Genomic DNA, 15,349 nt, shown 5'->3' on the forward strand with positions numbered 1-15,349 from the left:
TGTGGTCACATATCAATTACAATGTCAGTGACACTCCCATCCTCTTTACCTCTTTAGAGATCCTATTTGTTTTCACATCACAATGATTATTCTTATGAAATAAGGCACCAGGAGCAAAATAAATAGACATTTTTTTAGTAGACTGTGGCAATTGAATGTTAACATTTGCTGTTCTTGTGTTAGAGAACTCCTTGTGCTGATGCATCCACTGCAGAGATCCATATATACCTTGTAGTTCTTAGGATGGCACCATAGCATAGCAGATCAAGTCTTTCACCTTTCCAAGGTTCGAGGAGCAAGAACCATTCCATTAGGTGAGCTTAAAATGAACACCTAATGGCCTCTACAGAACATTCAGTCTTACAAGCGTGCTTCTAATAATGCTATATTCACCTCTGTGCTGCGTAGCATCTTCTCCCTTTTGCATTGACATCAGGGCTCAGTTCAAAGCATACAGGACCTGCCTGTTCCCCCCAAATTCAAGAGCTGTTCCTTGGAGGAGGTATGTAGTTTTACTGACATTGAGACCATGCCGCTAAGGGTCTCCCCATCTGCAACACAATGTGATATTGCATTCCACTGTGCAGCAGATGCAGATGGGGGAAAGGAAATAAACATAGTAGAGAAGAGATATGGAGGCACAGGGAGTAAACTTTGTCAAATAAAGATGGAGAAAAATAAGGAGTTGGGCCACAGCATCACCACATTCACCCCTCCTGTCAAGCATTGGTTGCTGGTAACAGCAAAATAATGCCCACAGAAGGGTGGCACTCCAAAACACTGTACCAATCAATCAATATCTGTGCAGCTCTATCACCCCTTAGGGTATCCAGGCACTGAGGTTTCGTAGATCTTAGTTGATCCTTTGGGTACACCACAGACGATGCTCTTTGGTTGGGAGGTGAGGGGTGGCAGATGGATTCTCTGTGTTCATCCTGTGAGCAAGGAGGCAATCCTCTTGGGGGCATTCCCCTGGATGCCAGTGCTGTTGAGCCAATTGATGAGGGTGTGGTGGTATACAGTGTTGAATGCCACTGATAAGTCAAGGAGAATCAGGGCTGCTGTCTCACCACGGTTGAGGAGGGATCTTATGTCGTTGGTGGCTGCGATCAAGGCAGACTCATTGCTGTGGTTGGTGCGGAAACCGAATTAGGAGGCTTCGAGCAAGGTGTTTTTCTCCAGATGTTTGGTGAGCTGATAGTTGATGGCATTCTCAAGCACTTTGGCATGGTACGGGAGCAGTGAAATGGGGCAGTCATTTTTGAGTTTGCTGGAGTTGGTGGAAAGTTTCTTCAGGAGGGGTCTGATCTTGACATTTTTCCATCTGTTAGGGAAGGCTGTCATGGTGATGGAGGCGTTGGAAAAGTTGGTAAGTTCCACACTGATTTCCTTGGTTCCAAGGCTGAAAAACGTGGCAGGGGTTGTGGGTGCTCCAGAGTAGATGGAGGACATGATGACTGTGGTGGTCTGTGTGGTGAGTGGAGTCCATGTAGTGATCGGGTGGCTGGATCACATGGGTGGGCCGAGGTTGTTAAGGTTGAGGTCAGTGGGTTGGGGGTCAAAGTTGTTGTAGCCAGTAGCAATCTTGCTGTGGAAATAGTCTGACAAGGTGTCACAGAGTTCTTGGGAAGTACGAATTGTGCCACTCTCCAAATTCTCTCGCCTGCTTCCTTTTCCAAAACTTCCACATTAACCTTATCTACCAATTGGCAGTCCAATGGTAGACTCTTAAACAATCAGCTTGAATGTTATGCTGTCCTTGAATATGCTCAGTGGAGTAGCTACACTCTTAAAGGTTCGGATTCTAACCTTGCCAATCTTGCAGGCCCCCTTCCTGAATGTCCTGGTAAAAGTACTTTAACCAATGGTTTAAGATCTATTTGAAGTGTAACTTTGATACCCTAAATATACATGTGAAATATTCAATTCCCCATGCTGCAGCCAAGGCCTCCCTCTCAATTACAAAATAATTTCTTGCACTAAGAGTGAGTAACCTTGAAGCAAAGGCCACTGTTCTTTCGCCACTTGCATAAGCTTGAGACAATATAGCCCCAACTCCTACCGTGTTGGTATCCTCTGCAAGAAACGTACTGAGCCCTGTATCGAATGGGGATAACACATCAGTTTTCATCCTTAATAACATCAAAAGCAATTTGCTGATCTTTTTCTCAAACAAGTTACATCCTTTCCTCTGGAGCTTCCTTGAATCTTCTGTTTTGTCTGCAAAACTTTTTATTAACTAGAGTAGTACTCTATTAGACCTAGAAATGATCTAAGCTCAGAGCAGGAGTGCCCTTGATGGCCCTCAACAGATATTTTTGGGGATTCACCCCACCTATAAAAAGCGTGTACCCAAGATATCCAACCTCTTCCTCAAAAAACTTATTTTTTTTTAGAGTTAATCCCGCTTCAGTTAACTTGTTTGAGCATGAAGTTGTGACTTTCAAGGTTCTCGCCATAACCAAAGTATCATATTGAAAAACTATTGGATTACTCATACCTCTGAATACTTCAGCCATCATTCTTTGAAAGATACTTGCTGCCAAAGATAGGTCAAAAGGCATCCTTATGAACTGAAAGATGCCTTCCACAGTTATGTGCGCTGTAAGTCATTTGAATCTTTGTGCAATTTGATTTGGTGGTACACACATTGCAGATCAAGCTTGCTGAAAAAACTTCTACCTTTGAGCAACAGCATCAAATCATTATGTTGGACAGAGTATAATTGTCAGTCACAGTATTATGATTGACACTGTGCAGATCGACTCAGAACCTGAAGCTACCATATGCCTCTTTAGTAATTAAGGAGAAACCCACTCAGAGCTCTTAACCGGTTTTATGATTTCCTCACACATCATGTGATTTAGCATTTTCTTGACCTCATTCTTTACCACAATGGGTACTCTCCTTAATGTATTTTGAACTGGGTCCACATCTGTTTTAAGCATAGTTTAATGTACATATCCCTTCAATTTTCCAAATCTGTCCACAAAAGTCAATTTGGCACCCTCAACAATTTCTCCCACTGAGATGTCATCTACCACCATAACCTCGTTTCAAGCTCTGTAGTTGATAATTATGTGAAAGTCATACTGGTGTTGCCACCCCACAATTGAAGGGCTAGACTCTGCCACATATACTTTACTGTTAACCTATCTGTCTTGGAACTCAGGTTTGGACACCATATGCCCAACAATATCAATCTTTTCTCCCTGGTACCCCAAGGATTTATATCTTTTGGTAGCAGATTCACATTAGACCACTCACGCACAAACATACTCTTGTGTATGATCATGTACAGAGAACCTAAGTCCACCATAAATTGAACAACCTTGCCTTTGATCTTGAAATCTGCTTTTTGTCTAATAAGTCTTCCAGAACATTCATTAGAATCATTGATGCATAACATTCTATCTTACCTTTCATACATTTAATCCCACACCCTTTACACTCTTCTTGTATTGCAGCAACTCTGGATTTGAGATTCACTTTGAACATACGTGCAAAGTGACCTTCAGACCACACTTCCTGTAATCTTTTCCCTCTGCAAAGAATCCTTTAAAATCTGAGTTGTGAAAGTTTCTTCCTCATCTAGGGTAGGTTTTGTTGCTTGATTTGAGGAAAGCTGCTGCTTTACTAGAGGTGTTACGATGATTCCTGACTACTAAGACCTCTGCCCCATCATTCTTTTGAATGCATGTGACTTCTCTAGACCCATTTTCTCTCTTCTTCATTTCCTTCAAGCAGAATTCTGGCTGTTCCACTACTTTAGCTATTTGAATTCCATCCGTTAGTGAAGGATTTTTAGCTGCCCATGGCCTTTCTTTCATCTTCTTTCTCTTACACTGTACGATTAGCTTATTGAGTATCAACTCATCAGTCATTCCACCAAACTGGCATTTGATTGACAATTCCCTCAATCTGGAAACAAAATCATCTACTGATTCTCCTGTTTTTTTGTGGTTACATGTACAGCTTGAATCTACACATGACCACATTAGTATCTTTAGCAAATCTGTTGTCTAATCTTTTGCTTCTTTTGTATAGTGATTTCTTCCCCCATCCTGATCCACCGCAACTGGTAAGTACTTGACTATACTCTATTCCTCTTTTGCCGAGTGTGCTCAGTAAAATAGCCTTTTGTCTTGCTGGATGAAAATCCTGACCATCTAATGCTCAGAATAAATCCTGTATGTTTTAAAAACAAAGGTGGAGGTACTATTCCAAAAGAGTTTGCAGATTCCATAATAATAGGTGTATACTTTTGTAGCCTGAAATGTCTTTAATATGTTTGGAAGGTATATTCCTCTTTCAGGCTCTATGGTTTTGTCCTTTACTATGAAGAGTAGTTCTTTCACACTGTTCATGCTTTTATATTTTTTATGAATACACTGGAGGTCACCAATGTCAGCAGAGAATCTTGGTAAATGAGGAGAGGGCCAAGCACACTTGCAGTTGGTGTGCCATTCAATACATGCTAGTTCGATTTGTTTTTTTAGATTTCGCCTGCGCAGTGCATGCTCTGTGCTTGTGAAATCTATTGTCAATATATATCTTAAAAGGGGTTTACATCACGCCCCCTTGTTTTTCATTGGTTCCTCTGCTTGCCACTTACTTTTCCACTGTTTGTATTTGCTGTAGCATATTTCCTGCATTTACCAATCCTCGTTCCTCGTGTGTTTGCTCTTATCAGTGTGCAGAGGCCCAAATATCGTTTTCATCCACTTTAGTGGAACTACTTTTAAGTGTGTCTGCACCCATGCTGTCACTACAAGATCTACACCTTTCCTTTGCCTGAGTGCCATGGGCTCAGCTTGCTGTGCTGTGCTGGTCTTGGTGGAGACCTTGTGATCACAGTTCTGCCTGCTTTTGTAGGAAGCCAACGCTCCCATCAAATTGGCACTCACCAGTCCCCCCGCGGCAACAAACACTCACCAGCCCCCCAGGGCCAAAGCAGAGACTCACTCGAGTGCTCCTTTTTTTTTCCAAACTGAGCAACTCGTGAAGCACCAGCAACCAGCAAGAGCACCGCATCAAAGGCCAGTGCTTGCAGAGACCCCGCTTGCAGCCATATCAAAGGCATTTGCTCGACCGAGCATGCACAAAGTTTTAATTTTAGTTTACTTTCAGAAAACATGGCACAGAATTAAACCATTTTGTAGATTGGTCTCATCTGGCAAAAGGGAAGGTGTTCTTGCTAAAAGCTCACACAAAAACGTGTGGAACTCCTACGTGGAGCCATCACAAACAATTTCATAGTGACATAGGTAACATTCTTGAGCTGGAGTAAACTTACTCCAGCTCAAGGTATAACAAAATGTTAGGCAGCAAATTCACTGGAGGAAATGTCCACTGGAAGAAATGTCCACCGACGCATATGTGTTGCAGGCATCGGTGGACTTCACGCAGCAAATGTTCTAGAACACTTCAAGGGCTAGTCTAAGGCAGGGCTGGGCTGGCCTTTTAGCTCACTTAGCAATTCCCTGTGAGCAGGAGCCTTTGGAGGCCGTTTTTTAAGTCCCATGATCACTTATTGCAGGAGGCACAGGGACATAAGCAAAGATATAGGGAGACGGAAAAGAGATAGCATGGCAAAAGATCATATAAAGGAAGAAGAAGAAGAAAGGGCTACAAAATAGATGGAAACACAGGGGAAGAAGTGAGGGGTGGTTTCAACATTTGTGCCCCACATGGCTCTCATTTCGACCCAGGTGAAAAGATTTCACTGCCCTCTGGCTAAGTGATCGTTTCCACTAACTGGCAATGCTTTGAGGCCATATTAGCTAGTTCAAGGGTGATAGGGTGTCTTGTTAAAGAACTATCCTTGTCTTCTGCCAGCTCTCTCCAGTAAATCTGTTAAAAGAGTTTCGAGAAGGAGAAGCTGCCTATTCCATTCCGCTTCTCTGTGGCTCATTTCCTCCCTAGACAGCGCCTATGTCTCATGGCACAGTTCTAAGGAAGTCTGACCGTACAGATGTATTGTAATTAAACATTTGACCTATTACGAATTTGTGAGGTACTTAGAGCACAAACATGGAGATTTGGAGCTGGTAGTCTGTGAAGTGTATGATAATAAAGAGATATAACATCACGGCAAGAGGCCATCATTGTTTTCAATCTGCGCGCTCCTCCCCGTTCATTGATGCCCACTCCTATAAACCAAGGTTTGGCAGAGACGGCATGGAGCTGGCACTGGGGAGACGGGCACTCAAAAGTATTGATTCCTTTACTACTGGGACGTGTCCCTTTTAATTAAAGCAGATGTTTTTCTCTGGCTGGGATCGCCTCTCACTTCTACCAAGTAGCGCAAAAACAGCTTCTGGCAGTGACACTTTTTCCGAGTAAAAAGTCCATTCAGCCAATTTGTTTCTTCGTTAGAAACCCTGGCAGCAAACAAATTCATGGGAGGATAGAAATGTTTTTGTTTTTGAATGGATTAGCTAACGTTATCCAAAAACAGCATCCACACGTTGAAGGGATCGTGACTGGAAAACTGGTATTAACGCGAACAAATTAATTTATAGTGCACATAGGTTCTTAAACTATATAAAAAAAATCTGCCCGTTCTTGGCTGTGTCTCAGACTAGTGTGCCAAACGCTGAATTACTAAACAGCGCCGTAGAAATCCCCAACGGATGCCAGGAATGTCCTGGGCATGAGGTTTAATAAAATATTTTGGAGCAGCATTTCTGTCTGAATTTAATTAATTTTGGGTAGCTCAGTGGCAATGCCGTTCTCTAAATGGCTTGGTGGAGAATGATGTTAAAGTAACACTGGCAATTTTAAGGTCGAGTGTAGCTCTGCAAAAAACCCTTTGCCTACTCAGCGTGTATGTAGTTATGATTAGTTATCGCTAGAGAAAAATATCGTATCACATATTTACACAGTGAGACCGCTGCTCACCTGTACATGTATTAATATTTTGAACGAAAGTTACATTAAAATTAAAAACGTGTTTATTGTTTATATCTATGAAAATCATCACTTAAACATAACCACCAATTATTTACAACATCGATAAAAGCCAATTGGCTGGCGGGGTGGGGGCTTTTAAGTGGGTGGATGGGAGTTCTTCCGAGGGAGGGGTTTTGTTTTTGGTGGGTAGCCCCGTCTAATGTTGTACCTTTTCTTATTTGCAAAAATCAATAAAGAAGTATCGAAAGCTAAAAACAATTAGATCATTAAACCTCTTGTCTATTGCTGTTTGCATTGAGTTTCAAAACTGGATGAAGATGGGAAGCTTGCGCTAATGCCATGTGAACCAGATTACTGCAGCACAAATACTCCAGTGAAGACCCTCCTTGTTGCAATGCACCACATTATCAGTTTCAAATTGAGCATATGTGTAGGGCTAAAGAGCCATCCTCAGTGGATTAGGCTGTCATCTCAGGACAGTCCTTAATTTGTGAAAGAAAGAGTGCCAATGCCTCATCTCTACTCAGAAGCCCACAGTTAGTGCAATTAAAAGTTAATGCACCGAATACCAAAGCTGTATAATTTTAAATCCAACTCATGCCTCTTTAATCCACTATCGCCTGGCACTCCCTGCCCCTTTATATAGTCAATGCAGGTTCCTACTTTCTCCCTTTGTGCCAATTTTGCTGCCTTTCTCCTCTTCCTCTTTCTTTCAGATCTGTGTGTTTTTCCCTTCCTTACACTCAGTAAATATTTGATTTCTAAAAATAAGTGCCGGTCCCCAAAAATATGTGTTAGTGGCCCTCACCTGCAACCACTGGCACAAAGTAAGCACAGTCTAGGAGACCTTCACCTACACCCCCTATATTTTTCCAAAACTCAAAACTTTTTTTTAAAAGCAGCAATCCTTCCTCAAAGGAAAACAAGCTGCTTCTTTAAAAAAGTGTTCTATTTTGGAATGCAATAATATGGATGGTGGTGTGCTGTCCGTTTCAGGGCACCATCTCGGTGATTGCAGCCAATCACAGAGAGTATCTAACTGCCTAATGAATATTAATTAGGTGGGTTGTTATGTGACTCCCCCTGCAATTTGTAATTTTGTGAACTGATCTATTTGTGCATTTCTGAAACCATACAATCATAAAGGAACATTAACTTAATGTTTGAGCAGTACTATTGTTATCATTATTTTTTCATCTCAAGACATTTTATAACTCTAGATTTTGATTACATGCATGTTTTCATAGTGTTGCCACCCCTCCCATATCTAGACCTGATCAGGTCTGAGTCTGGAGTGGCTTGATGAGAATTGACTAGGGCAGTGGTTCTCAACCTGTGACTCGAGGACACCTGGGGGTCCGCAAAACCTCCTCAGGAAGTCTGTGATGGTTTAAAAAATGAACTAATATTAAGATATTAATAATAAAGTGTATATAAATAAAGTGCCTATATGTACAAATAAACATTTTAAAACATACTATGAATATCAAGGAGTTTGAAATTGGAGGATAAAAATTAAATTAGTAACCTCAGATTGATTCATTGGAGCAGTGCAAGTGCATCAAACAGAAATTTGTATGGACGGTGTGTGGCTTCAATTAAATTTAGAAAAACTCAAACTTTACTATTAAAATTATTTTTTTAAATTGTATTTGTTTGCAAATTAAATGAAAAATATTACCATTTGTGTATGTGTTTGATGGAATACGTGTTTCTGCATTTCTTGTGTATTGTTTTGCAGTTCAAATCATCAACACTGTTTGGGCCTGGGTCCCTAGCTTCCAGTACTGACTCAGTGAGGGGCGTCCCCGGACTCCAATAATTATTCAGTGGGGTCCCTAGGTTCCAGAAAGGACAAAAGTGTGGGTCCACAGAAGTCAAAAGGTTGGGAACCACTGGACTAGGGTAAAAAATCCTTCAAGGAGGATTTCCTTACATTACATGTTACCCCCTCACCAACAGTGGGCAGACTAGAGCCATTCCAGAAACAAAGGATGAAGTGGAAACTTCTCTTGTGTCTTATCTGCTCGGTTGCATGGCTATGCTGCTGCTCTCACTTACCATCGGGCCACTTGCTTAGTACAACTCCCCCACCTCTGAATGCCTTTTAAAATGCAGCAATTAGAATTAGACAGGGGTTGTAAATATCCATGTCATAACTCTTTCTATCACTGTTAACTACTAGGCATTTTCATTTCAATACATTTTAACCTTGACATTATTCTTTGAAATAGGAGTTTTTTTGGTTTTTTTTGCAGTTTTATATAGCGCGAACTCAATCCGAAGGTATTGGAACGCATTACATGAGCACCAGTTACTTTATACAAGGACTCATTTCATTTGCCTTCTTACTAAATCCATTTACCCTTGGTTAGTCACACATTGTATTGAAATCAGTGCATTTTGCAGCTTTGTTAAGCAAGACCGTAGACTCCCATGCCAGATCTGACTGTCGCAGAACAAAAAACATAATTGTTTTCCGAGTCTTTTAACAAAGAAGCATGGAAGCAAGTAATGATGCTAAGACTAGTAGTTTGTTTTATTCACTTCTGATTGGAATTAATGGTCAGAATTATAACCATCATCAAGCTAAAACACAGTTTCACAAAGAGATGGGAAGACAGGGAACAATATTGCTCCAATTATGAGGGGCTTGTTTCTTCAGACCCTTGCACAAACGCATATTTTTTTAGCAGCTGCAATGGCAAGTTTAGCGATATCCACCACATCACCCTCAATTTTCTGCCGGTAAATTTTGGCCAGCCTGCCAAAATTCACCAACAGAAAATGCCTAGTCTGCATGGGTGTTTTCCCATCTAAAGACCTGGTTCCATCATGGAAGCAAACCTGGCCAGACCTTTCTTGCCACCTTTGTGGTTTGTCGACTGAAAGCATTTTACATTTCTTGTGTATTTGCCCAGTGGTCACGTCAATGAGAAATACATTATGGCCCTCATTCTGACCCTGGCGGTCGGCGGAGAGACGGCGGTCGGACCGCGAACAGACCGGCGGTATTAAAAATGGCATTCTGACCGCGGCGGTCCCCGCCGCGACCGACCGCTACTTCTCCACTCCGACCGCCGCGGCGGTCATGACCGCGGGGCTGGAGTTTGCGCACTCCGGCCCGGCGGTCGACCCAAGACCGCCAAGGGTATTATGACCCTGCCTACCGCCGCGGTTTCTTGCGGGCGGGAACCGCCGTGCGAACCATGGCGGTAAGCACTGATAGGGGTCTCCCCCACCCCCCACTACCCACCCGAGTCCTCCCCCCACACCCTCCACCCCCCTGCCACCCCCCAGAGGTGGTACGAACCCCCTCCCCACCCCCACCCCGACATGCACATACATGTACCCCGACATGCACACACCCCCAACATGCACATATACACACCCCCTACACACACATACACAACGGGGACACATACCCGCACACATACATGCCGACATGCGCACCTGCCGAACAGCACACATTACCCATAGACACAGCAGCACCCCCCGCCCGCATACACGCACTCACACACCCCCTCTACACACTCCCACGCACACCCCCATGCACGCCCACATCACACAACACCCCCCCACCCCCTCCCCTCACGGACGATCAACGTACCTTGTGCGTTGGTCCTCCGGGAGGCGACGGGAGCCATAGGGACGTGACCGCCAACAGAAGACCGCCAACAGAAGACCGCCACACGGAAATGTGGGTCGTAATTCTGTGGGCGGTGTTCTGCTGGCGTGGCGGTGGAGGTTGACCAGTCTCCACTTTCCCGCCGACCGCCAGTGTGGCTGCTGGCGGTTTTCCGGCGGAACGCTCCCAGCGGTCAGAATGCGCACAGCGGCACACCGCCGCGGTCGGCGGTCTTCACCGCGGCGGTAACTCAGCGGTCTTGCGAAAAGACCGCCAAGGTCAGAATGAGGGCCTTTGTTTGCTTTTTAAAGACTTAAGACACTTTGGCCCTCATTCTGACCCTGGCGGTCGGCGGAGAGACGGCGGTCGGACCGCGAACAGACCGGCGGTATTAAAAATGGCATTCTGACCGCGGCGGTCCCCGCCGCGACCGACCGCTACTTCTCCACTCCGACCGCCGCGGCGGTCATGACCGCGGGGCTGGAGTTTGCGCACTCCGGCCCGGCGGTCGTCCCAAGACCGCCAAGGGTATTATGACCCTGCCTACCGCCGCGGTTTCTTGCGGGCGGGAACCGCCGTGCAAACCATGGCGGTAAGCACTATCGGGGCCAGGGAATTCCTTCCCTGGCACTGATAGGGGTCTCCCCCACCCCCCACTACCCACCCGAGTCCTCCCCCCACACCCTCCACCCCCCTGCCACCCCCCAGAGGTGGTACGAACCCCCTCCCCACCCCCACCCCGACATGCACATACATGTACCCCGACATGCACACACCCCCAACATGCACATATACACACCCCCTACACACACATACACAACGGGGACACATACCCGCACACATACATGCCGACATGCGCACCTGCCGAACAGCACACATTACCCATAGACACAGCAGCACCCCCCGCCCGCATACACGCACTCACACACCCCCTCTACACACTCACACGCACACCCCCATGCACGCCCACATCACACAACACCCCCCCACCCCCTCCCCTCACGGACGATCAACTTACCTTGTGCGTTGGTCCTCCGGGAGGCGACGGGAGCCATAGGGACGTGACCGCCAACAGAAGACCGCCAACAGAAGACCGCCACACGGAAATGTGGGTCGTAATTCTGTGGGCGGTGTTCTGCTGGCGTGGCGGTGGAGGTTGACCAGTCTCCACTTTCCCGCCGACCGCCAGTGTGGCTGTTGGCGGTTTTCCGGCGGAACGCTCCCAGCGGTCAGAATGCGCACAGCGGCACACCGCCGCGGTCGGCGGTCTTCACCGCGGCGGTAACTCAGCGGTCTTGCGAAAAGACCGCCAAGGTCAGAATGAGGGCCTATGTCTCCTACTGAAAGCCCTATGAATTAAATCTTGTCATACAGCTGTGATGGCTGTGGTGGAGCTTTTCAATGGGCATAACATACAGCTTGCAGCCACATCTACCAAATTCCTCTTGCATGTTAAACGAATTGCTCTCCCATTTGGATGAGGCTTAGGAGGGCTTTCTGAACTTGCTCTGAACAATCATGACTGATTTCTGCTTCCTTTGGCACTTCAGTGATCAGCTAGCCCTAGTCCCTTCACTTTTTAAGTTTAGGCCATTAGCACATTGGGTCATTGTGTTTAAATCTAGATCTGAATTTCTTATTAACAAGGAACAGTTTAAAATCTAATTAATCAAATTAGTCAAATTTGCATCCATACATTACAGTGGTTATATTGTGTTGCATGGTGACATTTCAATTGTTTTTGTTATGTATTTGTAACATGCAATGGTTTCAATTAACTATGCATTAATACACTTACATACTGCCTAGTAAATACTGCTACTTGTTTATTTGGGACTAAAACGTGCACATTATTCCTCATTTGGTTATTACTGGCGATAAAAGTTATTTATCAAGCTTGATAAATACCGTTCCCCAGAGTATTCATTTTTATAAGCCAATAAACTGTGCCCCACTCATGAGAGCCTTTAACTTAGTACAAGAAAGTGTGAGGATTTACCACACAGAATGAACTAAAATAACAAACCTCCTACAAAAAACTGAACCTGCTGTTAAGAGAATCTGATGAGGAAGTGGCTTGCTGGGGGAATGAAATATGAGCAGTATACGAGAAAGTGAGATTGTAGATTTGTGTAGTGAAAGATTTATATTATATCTCAGTGACTCACTGTTTGCTTGCTTTACTTGATATGGATAGAATTATTAACCTAATTTCATAGGTTTCTTTTGCTTTATGTTTTCTCAGGGACTAAGCAACATAACAAGCAAAAGCTTCCTGAAATGCATGGCATGCGTGGCCCACAAATTCTCAGTCTCCATAGAGTCTACATACAGACAAGGCAAGAAAAGCGCATTAATTTCACAATAGGAAGCCGGGCCTACCTGTTTCCCAAGACATCAATCTTAATAAAGTGTCCTGTACGGCGGTTCCCGAAGTCCTTTATTCAGTGGGACAAAGATGGCAAGCCTTTGCACAGCTCTAAAAGGATTGGTATCACCAAATCCGGGTCTTTGAAAATACATAATCTTGAAGCCAGTGACATTGGTGTGTACACATGTGCTGCTGGCTCGGTTTATGATACCTTCGTTCTGAAACTAATAGGCGCAGATAACCGCTTGCTGGATCCACCAAGATTTGAAAAGCGCATACATCAAAATGGGGGTGTGGACCACAATGAAGCTAGCAGCATAGGATCAAAGTGGAATAAAGTGAGCACCATGTGGAAAATGTGGAGCAAAAAGAATGATCTCTATCTAGACGATAGTCGGGCTGACGACGAAACGTTCATCAGAAACCTGGAGACACTAGTCACAAATTCGGCAGAAGCCTACGGATCTCATGAGTTTGAGAATAAGAGATTAGAAGCAGCTGTCCTTGAAGGAGCTTACAGCATGGACACCGTTCAGTTTGAAGCACTGATAAAGAACATGAGTCAACTTGGTGACACTGGGGAAGTCAATGATGACCTGGCATCACAGGTTATATCTCATTTGCTTGCTGAATTGTCTAGGCCACTCCCCACAATTCGAAAGTGGAAAGGGTCCCACGAGCAAAATGTATCAGACCTAAAGCTAACTGGCAAAACACCGAATGAGTCCGAAATCATTTACAGTAAATCCATGGAGAAGCCATTGTACAAGCACAAGGGACCAGTTATTCAAAGACGGAAACAAAGTCCAGCGATTTCCTTTAATGCATCCTTAAATGTGTTCATTGGACATAATGCCTTTTTGACAAATGCCACAGAAGTCCTTACTGTACACTGTGACGTTGAAGAGGCATTTCAGCCTAAAATATCTTGGACCAGAGATGGTGCAGAAGTACAGCCTTCTGAAAAGTGAGTTGCTTATTGATTTGTCTTTATTAATACAACTTCTTATGCTGTTTACTTGCCTTTCAATTAACTGAAGGATTTCCTAGCACGATGATGGAGATTGATGTTCTTATGCACTTTTTTGTGTTTGTAATGAATTGAATACATTCTAGGCATAGTGTTGATAGTGATGCTTTGATTTCCATCAAAATACGTGAATTAATTGAGTGCCATGCGTTTGTGAAACGGATGATCTGCTTCTCAAAATGCATCTTCTGCTTTATGGTTGTTAGGACTGGTGTCTACTTACAGTTTTCATTTAAATGGTTATGTAGGTATTTCGTTAATTATTTAATTTCTAATCAATAAATAAAATCAAGTTTCTGCAGAATAATACATTAGAAGCTGATACAAATTAATCACCCAAAAAGCTTCTCATCTTTCCGTCCTTGCAGAAGCATAAAGTCTGATGTCAATTGAGGACATCCAGTCAACTCCAGTCGAGGACAGGGATCTGAACCCATGTGCATCTTAGCACTTACCGAAAGAAAGTGTCAGGAGCTATCGTACTGCAACAGGTGCAGTGGCACCAGGATCCAGAGGAGTGAAGGGCCTGTTGTACCTCAGGGCACCAGGAACCAATTTTTATTGCTTTCATTGGGGTACACAGCACCCTAGTTATGACATTGTGGGTCTCATTTACGAGGCCCGTGGCCCAGTGTGGCGCAGCAAGTGCCTCTTTGAATATTTAAAGCTGGAACTTTGTGTTAATAATGAAGGTGTTGCTTAAATATACATTAAATTCAATATCGTATTTCAAAATAACAGAACTGATTAAAAAGCATGATGGAACTTATTAGAAATGTTTATTCATTTCAGAAATGTTTAACAAAGTTCAGGTCAAAATAAATTATTTAAAAACTACCCATGTTAATAAATACATGCATACTGATGAATTACTGCACACTACTTCATGAGTTTGACCTCGACTATGTGAATTGCAGGTTTTGATGACTGCCTCTTATGGAATCACAATAGACAAGCATGCAGTTATCGCCAACACTTTTACTCACACATACTACAAATAATAAGGCACTTTCTCTTGTCCTGTGACCATGGATATATTATTGCTTCGTTGATGTACACAACTTTTCTTGATATTTCAAGAAAGAGAGAGAGAGAGAGTGTGTGTTACAGAATTTGGGTTGTTACTTGACGGGAGTGTGCATCCTCATCAAGGAGCAACCACAATCTTTGTCTGGATAAGACACAAGCAAACCCCAAATTAACCTGTGCTCAGCATGGCACAGAGCATTCAGGCTTAACTTAAAGGCAATGTGTAAAGTATTTGTGCAACGCTTCAAACAGGAACTCAGTGAAAACACACCACAAAAGGAGCCTATAACAGAGTTAGATAAATGGAGTATAACAAAGTCACAAGTTTAGGTTGACTGCAATGGAACCCTGTAAGGTTACTTGTATCCACTTAAGC

General features: G+C 43.8%; 1 protein-coding gene across 2 annotated transcripts in view; it reads left to right on the plus strand.

Moving 5' to 3' along the window:
- Positions 1-15,349, plus strand: part of ADAMTSL3 (ADAMTS like 3) — a 2,197,206-nt gene that overhangs the window by 1,768,230 nt on the left and 413,627 nt on the right. For both annotated transcript variants that reach the window (XM_069222572.1, XM_069222573.1), the window contains exon 21: positions 12,789-13,881. In XM_069222572.1, the coding sequence (XP_069078673.1) occupies positions 12,789-13,881 (1,093 nt within the window). The remainder of the gene's footprint in view (positions 1-12,788; positions 13,882-15,349) is intronic.

The sequence above is a fragment of the Pleurodeles waltl genome, chromosome 3_1, assembly GCF_031143425.1.
Source record: "Pleurodeles waltl isolate 20211129_DDA chromosome 3_1, aPleWal1.hap1.20221129, whole genome shotgun sequence".
Taxonomy (NCBI): domain Eukaryota; kingdom Metazoa; phylum Chordata; class Amphibia; order Caudata; family Salamandridae; genus Pleurodeles; species Pleurodeles waltl.